Here is a 23,588-nt window from a genome sequence, read left to right on the forward strand (position 1 = left end):
ATGAAGTTTGATTCCTGTAATTGATATCGAAACTGAATTATCTTTCGTAATATTAATGCTATATTATATGGTTGCTAGTTTCTCTTCGTCTAACTTCGGCCTTTAAGTGACTGTAACAGGTTCTATATTTTGCTCGTAAGTACTGTTGGTTGCACATTTACCAGATCAATGCTTTTTCGTAGTTTCTAGTTTTTTCAGGACTACTGCATTACAAAGTTAAGCTGTCTAGTATATCCTAATACTTGTGGAGTTACTCACAAGAAATTGTCCCTAGACTCATGCCTTAAACTCCATCTGCTGGGTTCGCAGCTTCCTTCCTCTCTGCTACCATCTCACAGGTCCCCGAGGTTTATGCTGCCATGTCACCAATCCATGAGAGTTACGCAGCTGCACGAGGAAACCTTGTGGGTTTCCACTTGTTGTAATTATTCTGTAGTAAATTCTAGGACTGTCTAAAATTATGTATATATGTTGGAATAAAACTTATTCCCTAATTTTTGTTGTGGTATTAAAGCTTCAGGAATTTTTTTCCCAAGTTTATTCTCTTTCCTTTCTTCCTATTTTTGGAAACAAACTTTTTTTTATTCTTGTGAGCACGTTGCTGGCACAATTTACCTCCAATAGAAGCAGCAATAATGCTCAAATTTCTTGTCTCAGATTCCCTTGGGATCAAGGGATGCATTCCAAATCTAAAGGGTCAGTTATAAAACATCAATTCAACATACTGGTTAAATGAAAAGAATTATCTGAAGTGGTTGCAATTGATTTTGTGCTCTCAAAGGGAAGACGAAGATTTTGCTATATATTTGGCATTGAATCTGAGCAAGGGTTTCCCATGCTTAATTTTTTTTGATGAACGTGATTCTACGGAGTTGTTATGGAACTAGATGGTTTTGGAAATAAGTGATAAATGCGTGTTGATTTGTTCAACAAAGAAAATATGGGATACCCTGAATCAAATGATTCTAAAGGTTGTAATGCTATAGAAATATTTGAAATTAAGATAAAGTCATCCACAAAGCAAGGAGGATAATCTATCATATAATACTCCATGTAGTTGCAAATTTGTGAAAAGAGATTTGTCACTTTCAATTCATTCAAATGAAATGCATCAAAGATGTTGCTTTTCTTAAAAGCTTTATTGAAAATGATCAATTATATGATTTTTTTTGCTTAATTAAATATTGAGTTAGATGTTGTAAGGGTATAAATTATTGGAATGAAGGACTTACCATCTATAAACAAAATCATTCCCGTAAGGTGAATTAAAGAAGGGAGACGTAAAGGGTTTGTCCTTGATGTTAAAGAACTTCAACTTCAAGCCCTCTCAATCACAAGCAACTAACTCTTGCAAAGACGGTCAATAGAGATGCTCTATGGTGCATATATTGCAATAATCATATTTATACCATTTGTGATTCCAAGGGCTATGGAAGTAAAATATCTATTAACAAAAATATATTATAAGGTTGGACAATGTAGAGAAAAAAATCTATACTAAAAGTAATCGCGAATTCAACCATAGAAAATCTTTCATGTTGAATGTGTGAGACAATTAGAGGTATATCCATATTTTTCTTTGAATCTAGGTCTATCTTCCGTGTGAACCTTGACATCTAAATGCCAATAAAAACTCGCACAATTTTTATCTACTATTATCGAACTTGTTCTTTGACAATGATATACGATTGAACATGCATTGCTTCTTTGTTGGCTTGATTAATGCCAATAAAAACTCGCACAATTTTTATCTACTATTATCGAACTTGTTCTTTGACAATGATATACGATTGAACATGCATTGCTTCTTTGTTGGCTTGATTAAAGAGCCATTAAGTTGCCAATAAAAACTCGCACAATTTTTATCTACTATTATCGAACTTGTTCTTTGACAATGATATACGATTGAACATGCATTGCTTCTTTGTTGGCTTGATTAAAGAGCCATTAAGTGATAATTAACCGGATATGAGTGAGGTGTTCCTAACATTATCAAAGAATTTGATAAAAAATGAAGCCAAATATTTACAATTATCTTTGTGAAAGTCTGGAGATTGGAAAATTTCCATATATAATTTTTTAATTTTAGGTTTTTTTTTTTACTATAATGTAGAATCTATTATAGTTTCTGTGGCAGAATCCAAAATTATTTTATCCTCTATTATTCTCAACTTCACAATTACCTTTCACTTCAAGATTTTTTGCTCATCATATTATCGGCTTGGGTAGTTTCTCAAGTTTCTTTATTCCCCTAGAATTCATATTTTTGGATTTATACAACTAATTGATAGAAGCTTGGCTTATTGAAAATCAATTGCAGTATCCAATGTTATTGCTTGGTGCATTGTTGAACTAAAATTTCAATGTTTGAGCTCCTTATGGAATTTTATTATTTGTCTTATCATGCACTTAAGTTCTTCATGATGCTTTCTACTTAAGAGGAACACATTTTCACTTCTTTTTTCTGTATCGTGTTCCCTCAGCCTCAGATTATATTGTATGATGATTGCGAGAAGATCATAGATAGAAGATTTTTAAAAAACAGTGAGATAGTTAAATCAGGTGCAACGTTGTCCTTTGAAACTCATATTGTGGACATTGGAGATCCTGATGGAAGCCAAAAGCCTCCAACAGAGTCAAATGTGAAGTTGGTCATACAATCAGAGGCACAAAAAAAGGTTAGTAGTCCCGTTTCATAAATGTGATACATATAAAGTTTATTCTATACTTTTTGATTCATTATTTCTTAATTATCCGACTTGACCCTCTATTTTCTATGGGAGTAATGCAATGCTAATTAGATTTCCTATGAACATTTCTACCGTGGCACAAAAAGGAGTGCACAATCATCCTCACATATCAATCAAATTTAGAAATAAATTCATAACACTCTCTAGCTAATCACGTTCCCCGTAATCCTTAAGAATCAAAATGAATGAAGCATCAAGGAAGAAAAAAAACTCAATGCAAAGTGGATCATTATAGAATTGTTTCTTGGTGGTCCCAAAACATGTCATAGCTAATGTGTAGTAGAATAAAGTTTTTCCCTGTCTTGTCCGAATCTTCTTTCTTTTGTCATTTGTAGTTGCATGTTCAACTTTTGAAAACCGAGATTAAGTTAAACTTACTCAATTTAAGGATTAGCATATTCCTATTTTCAATTATTAATTTGGATTATTGCAGTACCTTAACTGAACTCTAAATAAAAAGTCAAAAAATATCTGCACAAAGAAGAGTAATTGCCACTAGAAGTAGTCCAAGGGGGTGCAAATAATATCGTGTTTAGCAATGTGGGCAACGGTCTTTCAATCTTGTCAAAATATGCAAGTTAATTTTTACTTCTTAAGTGTTTTTCAGGACGCATCAATATTTTTATAAGTTTATTTCCCATACATCTCGATGAATTGATTATGCCCATTTGTTTTAATAAAACTATTTTGTTGAATTATTTTCTAGCTTCCTTTTATACAGTGTTTTTTTTTGATAGAATAGCAATCTCATCGGAAATGAATAATGATAGACTTTAGGAGAAATATGATTATTAATACAAAATTGGTCAAAGAAATAAAGATAGAATTTGAAGGATTTTTAAGGCTTGAATAATTTGGCTCGTCATTTGAAAAGATCTTATGGTTTATATAGGCTTCATAAAGATTTCTAGATACAATGCAATTCTTATTGAAAAGGTATGGCTCGATAATCAAATGGTCATATTTTAAAATTTGGATTGACTTTTGATATATTCATGATTCTCTATAGACATCATACCTATATCATCTACTTTTAATGCATGCATAAATGCAGCTAGATGCTCAAAATTCTAACTCTTTGAATTCTAGGCTACTCTGAGAATTCTCAAATTATTATTAAGTTAAATTTAATTTCTAATAATTCATCTTAAATTAAAAAAAAATCTTTTACTTTATGTAATGGATTTGCCTTCAATGATCTTGTGAAGATATCTGTAATTTTATGGCCTATTTTTCCACGTTTTAAAAACCAGACTGAACCGACCGGTGGTCTGGTTTTGGTTGGGTTGAAAACTGGCTCTGCATCGAATCGGAAATAACCGGCTTGAACCGACTGTCGAATCGATCAGTCGACTGGATCAGCCGTCGAACCGGTCAACATGTTAAAGTGTATTTTTTATCTTATGTCACATTTTTATTGAAAATCATGAATAATGGTTTGAATCATTTGATATCATGAAGAATGTGTCTCGCTCTAATCCTTCTTATCTTCACTTTGTTCTTTATCTTTTGTCAAATATGCATGACTATTAATTTATCATCTTTTGTTTTTTACGATTTTATATTTTCTTGGTTATGTTTCCCTCTTATTGGCCTTCCATGCTAAATTTCATCTAATTTTTATGTCATTTAAGTTATATTTAATATTTTTTTATATTTATGATGTTATCTGGTTCAACCCCCGGTACTGTTGAACCTTAAACCTTGAACCTCCTCCTCTACCAGTTCAATGTTCGGTCTGGTTTTCTGAATCTTGCTATTTTTACATAGATAAGATTCACTTTTTCTTTTACATCTTTTGAATGAAAGGGTATCAAGTGTTGATGTAATTGCTTCTTTCACGATGAATTGGATTTGGGCTAATGCAATTGCTGAGTAATCTCTCTAACTAAATTGCATGACATACATATTATGTAATCTGCTTCATTAGTAGATATGTTAATAATTAGATTGCTTCTTGGATAGTCATGTAAATGTCATGTCATACAAATAGAAAATAAATTATTTTATGTTTTTTTTATATTCATTATCTCCTCCCCAATCAACGACCGGGGAAAAAATATAAAATTAAAATTACTTGAAAGATGTATGTCTATTGGGCATACTATCTCAGATAAATGAAGCGAAGCTCAATTTATCGACTAATGAATCCAACTTCACAAAGATTATCCCATCATATGTACGAGAAACTTCTAATTAAGTTCTTATGGAAAGTAGGACCACCACTTCACCTGCATCGCATTTTGATAGCTTTAGTTCACAATCAATGAATCACAATCTTCCATTTGATTTTTCAAAGAATTTTATGACGCGGGATGCTAAAAGGCACTCTTATAACGGGGCGCTAAATGCCAGCTGACCAAGTTCCTCGCCGGTCTAGGGTGACCGGTCCATAGCACGATCACAAAGGATCATGGCAGAAGGATTGTGAGTTCCGTGGAGAAAAAAGAGATCTGAGGTGAAAAGAGAGATGCAACACATGTATCTATCAACTCATTATAGACATGATATGTTATTGAGACTTCATTAGTTGCAGCAAAAAAATTTCTCAGTATATGAGTACGCAACAATGTTCGACCAACTTATGTTGAAATGTGGGCTGGTGGAGCACGAGGAGAAAATCATAACTCGATATTCTAGGGGATTGAGATCATCCATTGGCAATGTGATTCAACCCTTTTGGACATTATAGGATGTTCAAACCCTAGTTTCAAAGGTGGAGAGACAAAATCGTCGCGTGACTACCACATCTTAAAGGCAGAGTCAAACCTCAGGATCAAGCAGCAAGAATACACCCACGAAACATTCAAGCTGACCTCTCTGAGGGGAAACTAGTTGAGCGTGGAAAACAGGTGGAGCCAACTAGCATTCTCAATTCGTTCTAGCCAAGACTTGTTTCAAGTGCCGCAAATTTGAGCATATTGAATCACATTGCCCAAGCAGGAGAATGATCTCTTTCACTGATTAGGGAACAGTTGAAGAAATTATCAATGATATAGGAGAGAATGAAGACTTCAGTGAGGAGTTTCAACTTCCAGCTGTTGAGGAAGAGACAATAGTGATCAAGCTAAGTCTATAAGAGAGATTCCTGATGTATTAGCTTTGTTTGTTCTAGAAGATAGTGAGTTCTACGAGCCGATACCTGAAAAGGGAAAACTTATGTTGAAGGGATTGCCAGACATAATGTCCAACAACATGCCATTGATTTCATTCCAAAAGTTAGTTCATTTAGATAATTTTGTTTTTCAGATACACTCAATCGAGTACGAGTTAGAGAAACAAATTACATATTTAATGGCTCGAGATTTAATTTGTGAAAGTTTACATCTATATGCAGCTCCAGCTTAGGTTGTGCTAAAAAAGTATGAATACTTATTTTAGATGTGTTTTTGAATGACAACACTTGCAGGATTGACTTATCGAGAAGTTACAACAAATCCACCACCTTCAATATGCCCGACCTGATGCCATACTATAAGACGACAAAAACTTTAACAAATGTGGTCAAAACTCCCCCAACCCCTATAGATTGACATGGGAGCGGAAGGGATCACACGATCTCATGTCTGCGTAGATTAGGCACCTGATTCTTGTGATCGGAGCATAATCGAACAGGACACCTTTGCTTTTATTTTCTTTCCAATTTTTAACACATTTCCTCTTATAATTTCTTCCTTTCTAGTTCTTTCCTTTATATGTGTTGTATTAGTTTTTGAAGTTTTTAGTTCTTATGATCGGAGCATAAGCGAACAGGACACCTTTGCTTTTATTTTCTTTCCAATTTTTAACACATTTCCTCTTATAATTTCTTCCTTTCTAGTTCTTTCCTTTATATGTGTTGTATTAGGTTTTGAAGTTTTTAGTTTTTGGTCTTGTATTTATTCTGGACAGTTGCTGTTGTCTCTTTTTTTCTCGTCTGGGGCTGTATCTAAGGGTTGAGGGGTGCTTTAGCTGTATCTCGTTCCCGAGATGGTGATTATCCTTCCTCCTACCCTTCCTCATCCTTTCCACATCGCTCCCCGTCACCATCCAATGCTATTGCTGCTGCTTGCATTCCCCACCTTCCAATCACCTGTCCTCACTCCGCCTCATGCAGTGCACCATATTTCCCATCATTGCCGCCATCATTCCCTTTCTTCGCCGCCGCCAAGAACAACCTTTATATGTTGTTTTCCTCATTGTCCAACCATCTTTCTTGTTGCCATTGCCCAGGTTAGCCACTACACTTGTTGTTCGTGCTACTTCACACCTTCTTCTCGAGGTTACCAACACCCTATTTGCTGCTGCCACACCTTCCAACCCATCAACTGTCCTTTCCTACCTCTCTGGAGGCCCAAACCCTCACCGATCACCACCGCCACCCGTAGATCCACCCTAGTTTGAGTTTGTGTTATCATTTTTTACAATTTCAGATTTCTCGCTGTTTCTTTATAATTTCTTATTTGAATTCAACAATAATATTGTTTTCCCATTGTTGTTTGCTAAACTTTGGTATTAGAAATTTTACTCCACCCTGGACATTCCTTGGCCACAGTTACAACCTTTTTTGCTTTCACATCTTTTTTTGGGAATCTTTTTTCCACTCCAAGGAAACCTTGGTCTGAAGAATTTTCTCCAAACGCACTTGCATCTTTGTTAGCCATTTTTCATAGGCTTGCAATGATCCATAAGCTCATCAACTGTCATGGTCTCTGTGCCCTTTGGCTTTTAATTAATCACCTCATTATAATTAAAATTTGCATCCATTGAGCATAATTATGTTTTTAATGCTCAGATGTCTTCTCGTGTATCTATATTATGCCTTAATTGATTGATGATTGTTAGGACCCTTGTAAAATTGTCCAACCTATTTTCAATTTTATTCATATGTTGGGCTTCAAACCTACCTTAAAGAGTTTGGAGGCAAACTCTCCTAACCTTTTTGGTTCCTTTGTAGGGATTTGGGAGAATCTTCCATGCTTGCATGGAAGTGGTAGCTGCACAACCTTTTTGATTGATGATTTTCATCGATTGATTATAGATAAGTTATAAGATATTTCTGTCTTTCTTTAGGGTCTCTTGGAAATCATATCTTTGTTGAGTAGTGAGGACGGTTCCTCGTGGCACCATATAGCTTTCATCACTAATTTTCCTAATTTGACAAGCAAAGTAAATCATGTTTTTTAAAAACTGTTGTTAGCAATTACTTTGGATTGATATCATTTTGACTGAAATTAAGAAAAATGGAAAGGCTAAAACGCAAAATTGGACTAGGAATTAGAGAAGTAAAATTTAGAGAAATTTTTGGGCATACATAACTGTATTTTTTATTAAAAAATAATCCCATGTGTTTCTGTAGGCTCTGTTGAGATTTCTATATACTATTCAACTCTAATTTAGACTACCTATATGCGTTATTTACCTTTAATATCAATAAAATATGTAATTTGGTGCTTAGGATTCCAACTTTTAGAATTCTCACAGCCCTTGGAGAATTCTTAAATTATAAGTAGTTTTTATTTAATTTCCAATAAATAATAAGTATTTTGTTTTATCATGTGGCATATTGGCTAACAACGATACCTTCTTAATGTTTCGTACTTTGGGATGTATCATGATCCTTATTTTCCGGCATTATATTTTATAAAATATCTCCTAGTTTCCAGCATTATTTCGCCTTGCAATTTGTACTTGTTTAGCTTATGAATAAAAATTATTAGAATAAACATGTAACATAATAGAAGAGCGACAATAGTATCTTCTTAATGATTCTTATGTTATTTTACAAACTTTTCCAAATTTTCAAAATCGTAGATCTTCTTGAGTTTCTTGGCATTTTTCTTCAACACCTTCAAATGGTTAGCTCGACAAGGTCACCATTGGGAGATCATGTAGGACAGTTCTTGTAGATTATCTGAAGTTATACTTAGTATCAATCCCACCATTCACTAACAGGCGTGTGCTTCAATAAATGCATACAAATTCATAGGTCTGTTATGAAACACCTCCCATATCTGGAAACTGTGCAACATGAGGATAACTTGGGAACATGAAAAGGTTAATGTTTTTGTGGCATTGCTTCTCTATACTATTTGACTTTTATGGTTAGTTATTCTTTAGTTTCATATGATTTGAATTCACTTCTCACTCTATCTCAACTATGGTGAACATACACTTACAGTTTTATGATTTTCACTATATATCTAATTAGAGCTCTTTTATTTTGATTAATTTGATTCAAAGTTTTAATCAAAATAAGTGTGTTTCAATCAGCTATATGGGTCAGTTTTGAAATCTTTATCTTTTATTATAGTTCAATGTCAGCCACTTTATTTATTATTTTATCAAGTATAAAAGCTACACTTCTAATAGATTGCTTCCACTTCAAACACTTCACCATTTTAAACCATTCTTTTGATTTAGCTATGTGTAGAATGGAACGCCTTATACACAATGCATGTGACTCAAAAAGCAAAGAAATTTCATGATGGTATCTTGCGAGCGCTCATTTGCGGCCCCCATTTGAACCTGGTTTGTTTATTTTTTTCTTTCTAATTTTTAAATTTTTTATTTCTTAAGCATAAGCAATTTCTTCCATTTTTCTTCCTTCATGTAATCAATGGCTGTTTATGGCTTTAAAATCATGTCCAGTATCATGATATTTATTACCACTTTGTGTAAGAAAGCGGAATGTCAAGACTAAACCTTGGCAGTGCTATAGCTTTATTCGAGTGGCTAGTGGTACCTTTTCTTTTTTTCTGTTGATGTCTGCTTGAAAAACTAAATTCTAGCAGTCTATTACTTTTCATCCTTGATGCAATGATTTTAGTGTGGCCTGATATTCATTGTCGAACAATTTGTTTTTTAAGGCCATGGTTAAGAGCTCATTCTTTAATTTAGGAGAACCAGCCTTCATTATTTGTTTACGTTACCATGTCAGCGCTTGTCACTAATTTGGATCTTTCATTTCCTTGGATTTATGTTGGATTTGATAGGTGAGGGAATTGTTGATCTGGAAGGGTCTCCAGCACAATTCAGGAGATTTTCAAGTCCTTCACTCAGAGATGAACAAGTCAGCTTATGAAGCTATGACTGACCTACACTTTTTCACTTGAGCATACATTTTGATGTTAAAGAACATATTAAGATGGGAGAAGTCAATCTAAACAATTCCTAGGCTTAGGCCCATCAGATATGGCTCTATGGCTAAATTAGTATTTGAGTCTTTGGCTTATATCTTAATGTTATTTATATATTCTTAAAAATTTCAGGTTAGTATCTAAAATTTAGGCTCTAGTTCTTTATGTAATTTGTTTTTTTTTTAATGTGGAACTAGTTCTCTTGAAGGGTGTGCAATTTGCATTAAAAAAAAACAAAATATACAAATGAGTTATACAAGCTACACAAAAGGTGCAGTGCGGTGGGCATCAGCCTCCGCCACACTCAACAAATTGCGGTTACAACTGTGATTGTCCCATAGAAAAGACCTATACAAAGCTCGCTGTGCTAAAAAATAGGCCGCTTTGTTATAATTTCTATGAGCAAAAAGAAAAAGGACTTGCTCGAAATTTTTAAGAAAAGCACAATTGTGACCAATGCTACTCTGATGTTGCCATACCTTGGCCTTCAAAGTATTCTGGAAGTGTTTGATAACTGTTTCGTTATCTCCCTCAATGATCATGCCCTTTGTTTCATACATCCAAGGCTCTAAAACGTTGCCAAGAGCCATCGTCTTTTCATATTCAACACTCTTCGGAATTAATAGCTTGAATTTAGGGAAAAGTGCTATTTTTATTTTTCTTATTCATTCTAGATATGTATTTAATATAAATTTAGGGTCTGTTTGGGGCAGCTGCAGCTTATTCAGCTTCTGCTGATAAGCAGTTTATCCTGATAATCTGCTGATGAGCAGCTGATCCGGATAAGCTGTCTAACTGTTTGGTTGGCGCTTATGGAAAACAGCTGATTGTGAAAAATTGACCATTCTGCCCCTGTTCTGAGTAAACAGTTTAGCTGTTTGGTTAGTGCGTTTTGTAAACAGTTTATTTGGAATTTTTTTTATTAAATGAATAATCTGTGCAGCAGAATCTGTTCTTTTCTCAACAAAATTAAAGATCACTGTTCAGACAAGAAAATACCAAAAAGTTGATTTATATTCATATAACTAAAACATATCCGATCACATCAAACAAATATGTTACACATACAAAAGTCAAACGCACCCGCACATACTACTACAAAGTATAATAAGAGCCCATAAAAAAAGAAAAAATAACATGTTAAAATGATAAGTAGAAATATGATAATGTTAACTTTATAATGTAACAGCATATCACAGCCCATGCCACCTGCATCTAACACTCCAGAACCCTGAGCAAACCTGTCCGACTGCGATATTGTAGAAACAGAAGAACTCGAACCACATGTGGCGTTCTCCCGTTGTGGTACTATTGAACTCCTAGCAGTTGTGTCCAATTGGGAGCACGTAGAAATAGTTCCACTGTCGGCCCACCTGAAGAATTTGCAGTCGTCCGGTCCTTGTCCCCACCACGGGCACCTGTAGAATTGTCGTCCGTAACTATGTGTCTGTCGTGATGTGAAAAGCAATGACGGTAGCCCACATCGACACATCATTTGCCCTGACTTCCCTGAATATCTCGAGCTCATTGTCCTGCAATTATTATAAAAAGCGTTAATCAGTCAAAAACTAGAGGGAATAAAAAAAAAAACTCAACATATCAAATTGTGGAAGCAATTGTTGCAACGGAGTTCTTTGGCCACCTGCATCTAACACCACTCTTATTAACTTCATGAAAGTAACAGAATATCACTTTAAGTTCATATAACAAATTTCATAAAAATATTAATATTGCATTGGAGCATCGAAACATTAATATACAGACAACGGAAAGCCAACAACTTTTATAAAATACCACAAAGAATAAATAAAATTAACCCTAACTGTTTCTCTAGATGACACAAGGATTACAAAGGATGATGAAGAAGAAATCTATAACTTACAAAGAAAGCTAAAAAGGGATTTTGAATTAAAAGACCTATGTGCCCTGAAAGTTATTTCCTTGGAATGGAGATTGCATGGAGTATGCAACTAGCACATGACAATTCCAACAGGCAAGAAGCAATCAAACCGACAAAAGATTCCCATCCTAACAGCCAAAATAAGAAAAATAGAACGATAAGACCGACAAAAGATACCCATCCTAACAACCAAAATAAGAATTGAAACAGCATATCTCTATAATTATTGGAGAAGAACGAAGCAATATGTAATCACTAGATCTGACATTGAAGCAAAATATTAGGCAATATCTTGAGGGATCTATTTGCTTTTATGGATCAAAATTTTGATATTGCTCATTTACCGCAGATGGTTAAAACGGATAGTGATTACATTGAAATCACTAGATCTGACATTGAAGCAAAATCATTAAAAGGTAGATTCGACATTTAAAAATTTCTAATAGTGCTATTTCAGATGTGAGATTAAAGATTTGAGTGCTGTGTATGTAAATATGAAAGTTTAGGTGTGGATATAAACACATCAGAATTGTATGCGATGTATGTAAATGCCCCAAATTAGAAAAGAATCACAGAAGGGTTTATTGAAGCAGATGGGGCCATATGTTATTTATGTAAATTACATTAATATAGGGTGATTACATAGCAATCTCACTTTTCCTCAACCCAGTAGATAGCAGCCCTAAAGAACATCAAAAAGGTAGAAAATAAATGACATCGAATTTGTTTCATAAATAAGTCCCATATTTTTTACTCTTGACATACACAACACTTTGCTTAAGCCTTCATTTGCAGTCAAACAGAAAAGTTAGAAAATAAATGGCATCAATTTAGTTCAATCATGCTGAGTCTACTTTAATATTCATTAGACAACACCTCATCTTTTTACAGGCTTTGCTTAAGCAAGCCTTCATTTGCAGTCAAACAGATGCTGAGTCCCAAGGTTGCTGAAATTCCTTATATTCAACTGCATATTTAGATGCTAGATATGGGCTGCCGAAATTTATAAACTTATGGGTGAAATTTATACATATTCCCGACACCTAAACTTCATTCTTTGGGTGAAATTCCTTATTTGGGTGAAATTCCTTCTACTGCATAAGACTTCATATTTAGATGCTAGATATGTAAATACATATGAAATTTACAAACAGCTACCAACCACCGTGCCTTTATAAAAGGTGAAATTCCTTCTAGGCATGGTCTGCCGAAACTCCTTCAACACCACTGCATTAGAAGAGTAAAAATCTACAAGCACCAATATCAAACAAAAAATCTACAGAGCACCAAGTTCAGGCCACATTCATCATTTAGAACATCAATTATTGTGTGTTTACTTATCTAACACCAAATCTTTAAGTAATGAAGCTTCAACAATATTGCATATCTAACGGAGTTCAGGCCACTGCATATAGAGCACGGAGCATGTACTGCATTGTTCATGTATTACAGCTTCAACAATATTGCATAGACCTTATTGCAATATTTTTCAATGAAACAAAATAGATTACAGCTTCACAGCCATAAAAATGAAACTAAAAATAGATTACAACTTCAACATTAGTTTGATTTCAAAAGAACCAAAATTGAAACCATCCAAAATTTCGACCAACATTGAATCCAACATATCGTAATTTCGACCCCAATGGGTCATACCATAGTAGTGGTTGCCATCCAAGCTACATACATAGCAAGGGGTCATCCAAGCTACATACAGATTGCTTACAAATTTTAACTTCCATAACCATACCATAGTGCGGGACATTTTGTAGTGCATGATACTTGAACAAAGAATAAATCAACATTAGATGCTTTCATAACCATACCATAGTTTTAAAGCATAAATATGTTCCCATGTATAATAGAACCAAGAAACCATCCAAAATTTCGGCCAACATTGAATCCAACATACCCTAATTTCGACCCCAATGGGTCATACCATAGTAGCGGTTGCCATCCAAGCTACATACATAGCATGGGGCCATCCAAGCTACATATAGATTGCTTACAAATTTTAGATGCTTCCATAACCATACCATAGTGTCGTGACATTTTGTAGTGCATGATACTAGAACCAAGAATAAATCAGCATTAGATGCTTCCATAACCATACCATAGTTTTAAAGCATAAATATGTTCCCATGTATAATAGAACCAAGAAACAAAACCACATAAATTCAACCATAAAAGAGAAGACCTCTTATTATTCTCTTACAAGGGACATAAGTACAGGTGATGAAAGTAAAAAGTGGTGAAAAGTGTGTGTAGAGTTACACATTTATTAATCATTGAGTTGTTTATGTGCGTAGCCAACAGTACATTAGGAAATGAACCAGAGCAGAGAAGTAAATTTTTTTAAGCTGATATATTATGCCATAAAACATGTTCAAGCTCACTGTAATAAGCTAAATATGTCCATAAATTCAACCATAAAACATGTTCAAGCTCAGATTCATCTTTGTTAAAACCACCTTTGCATAAATCAAAGCTCATGACAGGTAAGCTCTACCAACAATATTCCTTTAGAACAAGACAAAATGTCTATTATGCCTTTGCTGTTATCATGACCGGAGAATATCATCTGCTATTTGTTCTCGTAAAGTCGCAATCTCTGATGCACCTTCATCCTCTCGAGTGCATGCATCTTCTAAACCAAACTCTTCATGTATTGAACGTCCCACATGATATTCAAATCCTTCAGGTGAGACTTGCACTGAATCATCTTCTAAAATGACAAACTCCGTATCTGATCTGGAAGGGTGGCGCCGGATGAAATTGTGTAGCGTCATTGTGGCAATAACTATTTGTACTTGCTTTGAAAAATGGTAGGACGACATATCCCGTAATATGAACCACTTCTTCTTCCACAGTCCGAACGCTCTTTCAGTTACCTCGCGCAATGAAGAGTGTCTTTTGTTAAAAATCTCTTTTTTGCCTCGTGCGACACCACTAGATCTTTCAAAATCAGGAATGTGGTACTTCGTATCTGGATAGAGCTTCAGATATCCCCTTTGTAATGAATATCCAACATCAACCAAATAGTATTTACCCTGAGGTAGGTATGGAAATCCTTGTCTCAAGTTTCTGGTAGCGAACTTGAAAACACGACTATCGCGGGCGCTTCCTTTCTATCCAGCCATGACAAAAGTAAAACACATATTAAAATCACATGCAACCATAACATTTTGTGTTGGGGAACCGCATCGGCCGATGTACGCAACTCTTTCTTCACTAGATAGTCATGCATTGACGTGTGTCCCATCAATAGCTCCAATGCAATTCTGGAGTTACAACTATAAATTTTTTTAAACTGTAATGTAATAAAGGTAGAAAGATAAATGTAATGATAAAAGACAGATCTTAAAAAATGACATGTATCGAGAGTTATTTGCAATTTGTGAAGGAATTGAATGGAACGTTGGATCCTCGGGTTTCACTACCTTATGGGCCAAACTAATAAGAGAGTTCAAACCAACTGAGAAATATCGGCTGATGGTTTCAGATGAATGTTGGAAACGCTCCATAGCCCCTCTTATTGATTCATTTTGAGATAAGACATACAGAGTTATTGCAAGCACTTCTCTTGGGGTTGTTCTTGCAGAGCCGTGTAACCCATGATTGATCCGGAGTTCATTTAGCAGATCATGAAATATTTCTTGTGTCATACGGAACATATTAAAGAACCGTGTTGGATGACCCCGTAATAACTCACCAGCCCATCTGTCTCCTACTTGAGTTGAAGTCATACACGGGTTTCGGTCAACGCATTTAAGATAGTAATATTACAATAAAGTAAGGGTAAATGCGACTGTGCGTATGTGGTGGATATCTTCTTCTTCCATACTACAAAATTATTAAAAGGAAAATGAATTAACTTTAGTAATAAGAACAAAAGTATGCTATGAAAGATAAATAGAACACATGAACTTTGGGCAAAACAAAAATAATATATAATAAAATTTGCCACACATAAACAACAACCACATAAGTGAACTGTCTAAAACATCTACGGAGGAGAAAAAAAGTGTGCGTCACATAAACATAACATAGAACAATAGAAATTAAAGTACATAATAACTTAAATATTCAGTCGTCCATAAAAGATCGCAAGTATTTCACTCGGTATTTCGGTTCCAACTTCATAAAAAATTGTCTGATGGTTGGATCTCGTAACACTTTCATGTATTGAATGTAGTTATCATCGTCTGCCTTAACATCAGAATATGTATTGAGTACCTGAAGACACTCATCAATTGAGCTGTCCTGCGATGAAGAGAAGACCGAGCTTTACATGTTTCAACAAGTGCATCAATAGTGCCTTTAATGAAAGCAACCCCTTTGTTCTTCTTTTCTACCCTGGGATGCTTGGGCACACTCGTGGATTGAACATCTGTGTGAACATGGTTAGGACGGTCGCTTGAATCACCTATCTGCACGGTATCCATCTCTTGGGCTGAGCTGCCAAACCCTATATCATTTGGGGTGAACGCATGAGTTCCTGTAGCGACAACCCCAGTGAACATTCCATATTATTTTTCCTCCATTACTGGATCAATGCGAACGAATTTAAATTTTTTTGCTGACGGCACTGCTTGATATAGATAACAAATGTGCATTAATAAAATAATGTCAACTCAATGCGAAATTAAATTAAACATAAAATAAAAAGAGTTAATTATGCACCTATAGTTTTTCAGCCTACCATTCTTCTGGTGCCTCTATTGTCTGCTTAATTGGATCCCAACCCATTCCCGTTGATCCCCTTTTCAGTTCTTTCCATAGTTTTCAATCCTTCTTTAATTGGTCACATTTGTTCTTCATTTTCATGCGATAGTAAGCTCTTCCAGTCATTTCTTTGAATTTAACCAAGATATTTCGCCACCCTTCTTTGCTAAAAAATATAATGGGTTTATTTCCCACCTCAACCTCCCTCACACATAAATCATAAAAGATCATAGTAATTTCTCTATCTCACATGACCGATGTTCCAGCCTCTTTAGCTTTACTCATTGAGTTCTGTCAGATTAACGGATAAACACAAAATGTTTCTTTTCATGGCAAAGAAATCACAAAACAAAAGAACAATTTCTATATCCACCCTCTAAAAATTTCAAAATAAAAAATTAGACAACAAAAGATTATAAAATAGAAAAATAAGACTTAAAGGACTCATTTCATCAAGAGGACAACAAAACTTCAATATTCTCCAACAATCAACCAAATATTGATCCAATATGTTATAAACAGTTAGATATATATGTACGTAAATGTCAAAAGCCAACAATGAAGTTTCAGAGTTAAAGATGTAAATACATAGGAATTGTAAAATATGCCAGAAGCATCTAATAACATGAAAACAGAGATGTGTAAAAACTAAAAACCAAATATTGATCCAATATGTTTAGGGTTTAGAATAAAAACTTGAAAACTATAAGAGTAATACTTAGCACTTGCACCTTTTTAAAAGTAACAGATGATGATTGCTCCATCTAACAATAATCAACATACCTTAAAAGCTTCGAACCTTTCACCATCCAACAATAAACAAAAACTCTTGAGTAACTTGTATATTTCAAATTTCCAACAACCAAAACAAATCAATTGCAAAAAAATCTCATTGAGTTTCACACAAACCATCAACAATGAAGAAGGAGAAGAGAGAAACTGAGATCAAAACATACCTAAAATAAATCTTGATGATTCCATTCTGAAGATAGAAAAATGTATTTCCTAGCTTGGTTTAATGATTGTGCATCTCTAGGATTCATCATATTTAAAAAAATTTCATACAAATCAAGAATTTGTAATCGAACCGACTTCATAGAGAGAAGCCAAAGGGGCATGCAACTAGCACATGACAATTCCAACAGGCAAGAAGCAATCAAACCGACAAAAGATTCCCATCCTAACAACCAAAATAAGAAAAATAGAACGATAAGACCGACAAAAGATACCCATCCTAACAACCAAAATAAGAATTGAAACAACATATCTCTATAATTATTGGAAAAGAACGAAGCAATATGTAATCACTAGATCTGACATTGAAGCAAAATTTTAGGCAATATCTTGAGGGATCTATTTGCTTTTATGGATCAAAATATCGATATTGCTCATTTACCGCAGATGCTTAAAACGGATAGTGATTACATTGAAATCACTAGATCTGACATTGAAGCAAAATATCAGATCTAGTGATTACAAAATATCGATATTGTTCCTTTAGGCAAAACCGCAGATGATTAAAAAAACTAAAGTCGCTGTAAAAGTGTAATGACAAAGAAAACGAAGAAGATATATCTGTAGCGAGGAAAACCGAAGAAGACTATAGAAAAACCGAAGAAGGTGGAAAAGGAGTGAAGTCCGAAGAACCACTTCGAGAAAGAAGCAGATCTGTGGATGGTTCTCCGCTGCTGGACTCCGACGATGGATTCTTCGTTGCTGAATCCGGCGTCGAACAATTGTTATGGGAGCAAGCCTCAATCCGGCGTCGAATGGCAAGGTTACAGGAGCGAGCGGCGAAGCCCTGCTGGATCTGACGTCAAACGGCTTGCTGATGGGAGCGAGAGGCGAAGGGTTGCTGGATCCGACGTCGAACGGGTTGGTGACGGGAGTGTTAGGCGAACGACTGCGATCCGGTTTTGAACGGAGACGAGAGCGAGAGGCGAAGCTCCTAGCCGGGGCTTTGAACAGAGACGAGAGCGAGAGGCGAAGCTAGGGTCACAGGAGAGGCGAAGGACAAAGCAAGGTCACGAGAGCGGGATCGAGGGCGTATTGCGTAAATTGGAATCGGAAAACGTGGACAGCGGGGGTCAGCCCGCGGTCCGCGTCTTTTACAATTTAGAAAACGCATTTTTCAATAATCTCTCGATAAGTGGGAACCAAACAGTGAGGCGGCGTTTTCAAAACGTCGCCCGCACTTATAAGCTGTGTCAAACGGGCCCTTAGTGTTTATCCTACTTGGCTATTTTTTAAATCAATTTTTAGCTTTCAATTGAGTCAAACTTGTAATTACGATTTTTTCTCTTTCAGCAGTTTCTTCCTTTCTGTTTTACGTTTACAGTTGCAAGGTCACCACCTCTATAATAAAACAAGAGGACCTCACCTCCAGCAGAAATCATACCTTCCAAAAGCTGAAGTCCATCGACATGCAGCCGCTGGAAGTATTTTAAGTACAAGCAGCCGCTGCTGCAAATTCCCTGGCGATATCAACCTAGTAAATTCTACAGTCCTTGGTTTGTCCACATCAACAATAATTGTTTACTAATGTTTTTCGGGAAAACAGTGAAGAATGACATGTAATTGCTAGAATGATTCAAATAAGGTTGTAGGAATTAGTTATAAAGGAAAATAGAAGGCTTTTCTATCACAACCGAATATGGCTGGATTCTCTAATCTATAGAAGCATTTCAGTATTAAGTTTCCAAATTGGTTGTTTACAAAAGTTATGGTTAATTAGGAAAATAAAAGGTTTTTATTATAATATTTATTAATGGCTAGTTTTAGACTTTTTTAATTTCTGTTTATTCTAAGTTATGAGCTTGGATTCTTTATCATTCATTTTTCTTTTTCTCTTGTATCCTGTTTTTTTTCTTTTCTTACTAGTAGATCCCATAATTGCTATTTATACCCCTTTTTGCAATTATAGTAGATCCTATAATTTAACTGGTTGTATTTTCTAATGAACATGGTAGCAGAGCTTCGGTTTTTTCCAACGTCGGTTCTCCCTCCAGCTGTTCGATCCAACGGTTAGGTCAGTCTTCCGGGCACAATGTTCATTCCAGTGATCGGTTTCAGCGACATCTTTCGTTCCAACGACCGGTTCTCCCTCCAGCGGTTCGATTCAGCGGCTAGGTCTGCCTTTCAGGCGCAGATTCTTCCTTCGACCGACTGGATGCCCCTCTAGATCCTCAGTTCAGCTGGCTAGGGCTTCCTGCCGCTGGACTGTTCCTATGCCAGTCGGGTCTTTTTCCTGAATCTTCGGAACTCCTTCCCGAGGCTGTATCTACCTTTGCAGGATCTCCTGTTGCTAGTTCTCCATCCTGCAACAGAATAGTCCTATGTCTCGACATCCCAACATCTCCTTTAGCTCAGTCATAGGGCTCCACCACGGAGCCACCTTCTGAGGGTGTATTTGAATCCTTCTGAAGTTCGACACTAACCTCTATTGCTCTGTAGGTTTGAGACCGGAAAACAATATTTCTTCTTGATAACAACTCATAAATTGAACGTCTTGAACTTTCTTTGATGGTCCCAATCTGTGTCTTTAGTCATCAAAGGTCGTGGAAAATTCAGTCTTCTCATTGGTAGGTTTGTGAACCTCCAAAGATTGACCCAACGTATGAAGCTTGTGAAGTGGAAAATTCCATGGTCATGTAGTGACTGATCAACTCCATGGAGACTTCGATTGACTAATCGTATATGTTCTTCTCTTTCGCTAGTACCCTCTGGATAGTAGTCGGTGATAACTACTCAGATGTAGGGAATTTCAACCAACTCAATGAGGTGTCTAAGAAAGTCCGTGAGACAAAAGAAGGATCTAAGACCATGACCCAATATTACAATAATCTGGTTGCGTTATGGATGAAATGCAACATATATTATGACTACACTTTAGAATTTACAACCTACTTATCTCTCTTCTAGAAAATTGTAGAAAAGGACCGCACGTTCCAATTTCTAGCAGACCTCAACAAAGATCTTGATGAAGTTCAGGGACGTATCCTTGTTAGAGATCCTCCTTTTTCGACTCGCGTTGCTTTCGCTGAGATTCGTCGCGATGAGAGCCAGAGACTTGTCATGCTTGGTGCTTTTACTCTGTAGGCCGAAGCATCGGTCTTGGTCTCTAATAGTTCTCAACCTCAGGCTAGTCATCCCACTTGTGATTATTATCATAAGCTCATCCATACTTGTGATAAGTGTTGGAAGCACCACGAAAAACCTACTTCCAAATTGTCAGCCAATTCTTCCGTTGCCAAGGGTCTCGCTACGACATTTAAATCCAACACGGTGCTGTCGATAAGTTCCGTACCTCTTTAACCGTACCTCTTTAACCGTTTTGAGATCGTGCTTTCCTAACAATCGGGTCTTCAAATTTTTTGGTGCACAACCTTTGTTTGGAACACGACCCCAACTCGAAGTAAACTTGATCCCTGGTCCATAAAATGTATTTTTCTCGGATACTCTATCATTCAAAAGGGTTATCAATGCTTTGACCACAAATAAGGTCTATGTGAGTGATGATGTCTTCTTTGAAAATCTTTCGACATTCTTAACAATATCTCTAATGAGGGGGAGCTAGAATTCTTAGACAATGTTCCTTACTCTACTTCTGTGGATGTTCCCCTCACTTCACCTACCATCAAAGAACCCTTTGTTCCTTTTGTTCTACCCACTCCTACCACCAAGGAGCCCTCTGCCCCTTTGGTTTCACCAGCACATCCTCTCACTCTTTATGTCTACACTCGTCCCACTCATTTTGATGCACCTACTCTGGAGCTTGCTAAATCCTTGCTGAACTCTGAATCTCCTTTGGATGACATCCTTAGCACTGCTCCTACTCCAAATGAGGAAGTTGGTTCCTCTAGTAACGTACGCAACTAGACATGCTCTTTTTTATCCCATGGCAAAATGTCTCTTCGCAGATTATCGTCAATCTATAAAGCATTTGGTATGGTCCTGACTAATCATCAACTTCCATCTACTATTGACGGTGCCTTAGCATACCCAACCTGGAAAGATGTTGTCATGGAGGATGAATGCTCTTCAGCGTAACCATACTTCGGACATTGTTGATCTTAGTCGGGGCAAGAAAGCAATGGGATGCCAATATATTTTTACTATTAAGTTTAAATCAGAGGGATTCTTTGAACGCAATAAGGCACAATTAGTCACCAAAGGGTATTCACAGACCTACAGAGTTGACTATAAAGAGACATTTGCTCCAGTTGCTAAATTAAATACCATTCGTGTCCTCTTATCCCTTGCAATGATTCTGGATTGATCTTCGTTTCAGCTTGATGTGAAGAATGCATTTCTGAATGTCGATCTTTTAGAGGAGGTATACATGGTTCTTCCACCAGGCTTTGACACCACTGCCTCACAGAGCAAGTATATAGACTGCGAAAATCCCTCTATGGATTGAAGCAATCACCACGGGCATGGTTCGGGAAATTCACAAAGGTGGTGGCAGACCATGGATTCACTCAGGCTTAATCGGACCACACTCTCTTCTTCTGACTTTTCTTCAACGATTAGGTAGCTATTTTTTATCATCTATGTTGACGAAATTGTTCTCATATGTTATGATCTACCAACATTGAAGTTTCTAAAAGATATTTTTACTGCTTCCTTTAAAATGAAAGTCTTGGGATCTCTCTGGTACTTCTTAGGTATGGAAGCTGTTCGGTCATCTCAGGGTATTAGCCCGTCTCAGCAAAAATATGTGATTGATATTTTGACAGAGAACAATTTTCTTCTGTTGTTGGCCGAAATTTTCGAAAAATGAATTTGAATTTGAATTTAAGTATATATAGATATCAATGTAATTTTGATTTTCTTAAAAAATAATATTTTGATTTTAAAATAAATGAGACCAAACATGTTTCACATATTTGATAGTTTGGACGGCAGAGCGTGATACCACATCTAATACATTATCTCGAAGGATAAACATATCACTTGTGGTAGGCTCAATCACCCAAACCAAAGAATTTTGTGACATCTGTTTGGTCTGCAAAACTTTTTATGTATTGACGACAAGTTCCCCTACCTAATATAAGGATTAAATAAGATTTATTTTACCTGAGTTTTTTAGTTCCTTATAGAAACAAGTTCCTATAGTTAATTATATCTTAAATGACCGGAGTCACTTAAGAAGACTCGATTAATATCAGTGGTTGTGCCTTCAAGATTTCAAATTTTAGGTTTCCAAGATTGGACATGAGAAAGTCAAATGAGAGTGGCTCAAATAGTAGCATTTATTTTAAGGAATCCAAAGGAATGAAGAGTATGAAATATCACGAATTTGAGGAAAACCCCGGTGACCTCATAACTATCATATTGTTTGGCTTTATGTCTTTGAAATGATGTTATTTAATGTTTAATCCTGCAATTTATTTAGAGTTAATGACTTATATTCGAACAATATCCGATCATGCAAATAACCTAGAGATATAGGAGAATTTACACCGTACCGTACGACAATCTCAGAATCCTAAAAAAAGTGTTAAGAGTTATAATTGCACAACAAGATTGTGCAAAAGCCTAAAGATAATATGCGAGGATTTACGTTGCGCTAGGTGAACCACCTCGAAATCCTATGACTTGTTATTTAAAGTAAAGAAAATGTTTAGTTGTCGTAGATTTGTTGTACTGTTGTAGATCGTCATTCCCGTCCGCTATGTCCTGGTTGTGTTGCCTACGAAGAGTTGCTTCATGCTCAATGTAGTAATAGTTTTAGGTTCAGTGTTTTATATGTGAGCGTGCAATATTGTTATTTGGTGACCTATCACCGTGTACCTCCTAAACTCGGCTGTATTCAAAATATTTTGTTGTTAATTTAAAACATACATAAACTAACTATGCTATAAGGAAGTTCAGTAAATGAAAAACAGTATAAGGTACGATAAATAAAAATAGTATAAAGGAAATGCAGTAAAATGCTATAAATATACTGTAAACTTTGAGTACCTGAGTTTCTTGTTATTGCTGTGTCTGTAAATGGGACCAGCATCGCTGGTAACAGTATAATAGAAAAATTCAGCTAGCAGGACAAACATGTGTTCATGTATAACAGAATAAATGATGGAGTAGCATATG

The 23,588-nt window shown here is 35.8% G+C and overlaps 1 protein-coding gene across 7 annotated transcripts in view; it reads left to right on the top strand.

The window, feature by feature from the left end:
* The window catches only part of LOC110026840, a 47,273-nt gene that overhangs the window by 514 nt on the left and 23,171 nt on the right, over positions 1–23,588 (top strand). For all 7 annotated transcript variants that reach the window (XM_020728011.1, XM_020728010.1, XM_020728012.1 and 4 more), the window contains 2 exons: positions 2,484–2,678; positions 9,153–9,260. In XM_020728011.1, coding sequence (XP_020583670.1) covers positions 2,484–2,678; positions 9,153–9,260 — 303 coding nt within the window. The remainder of the gene's footprint in view (positions 1–2,483; positions 2,679–9,152; positions 9,261–23,588) is intronic.

This window comes from Phalaenopsis equestris, unplaced genomic scaffold (genome assembly GCF_001263595.1).
Source record: "Phalaenopsis equestris unplaced genomic scaffold, ASM126359v1 Scaffold000402, whole genome shotgun sequence".
NCBI classification, from domain to species: Eukaryota; Viridiplantae; Streptophyta; class Magnoliopsida; order Asparagales; family Orchidaceae; genus Phalaenopsis; species Phalaenopsis equestris.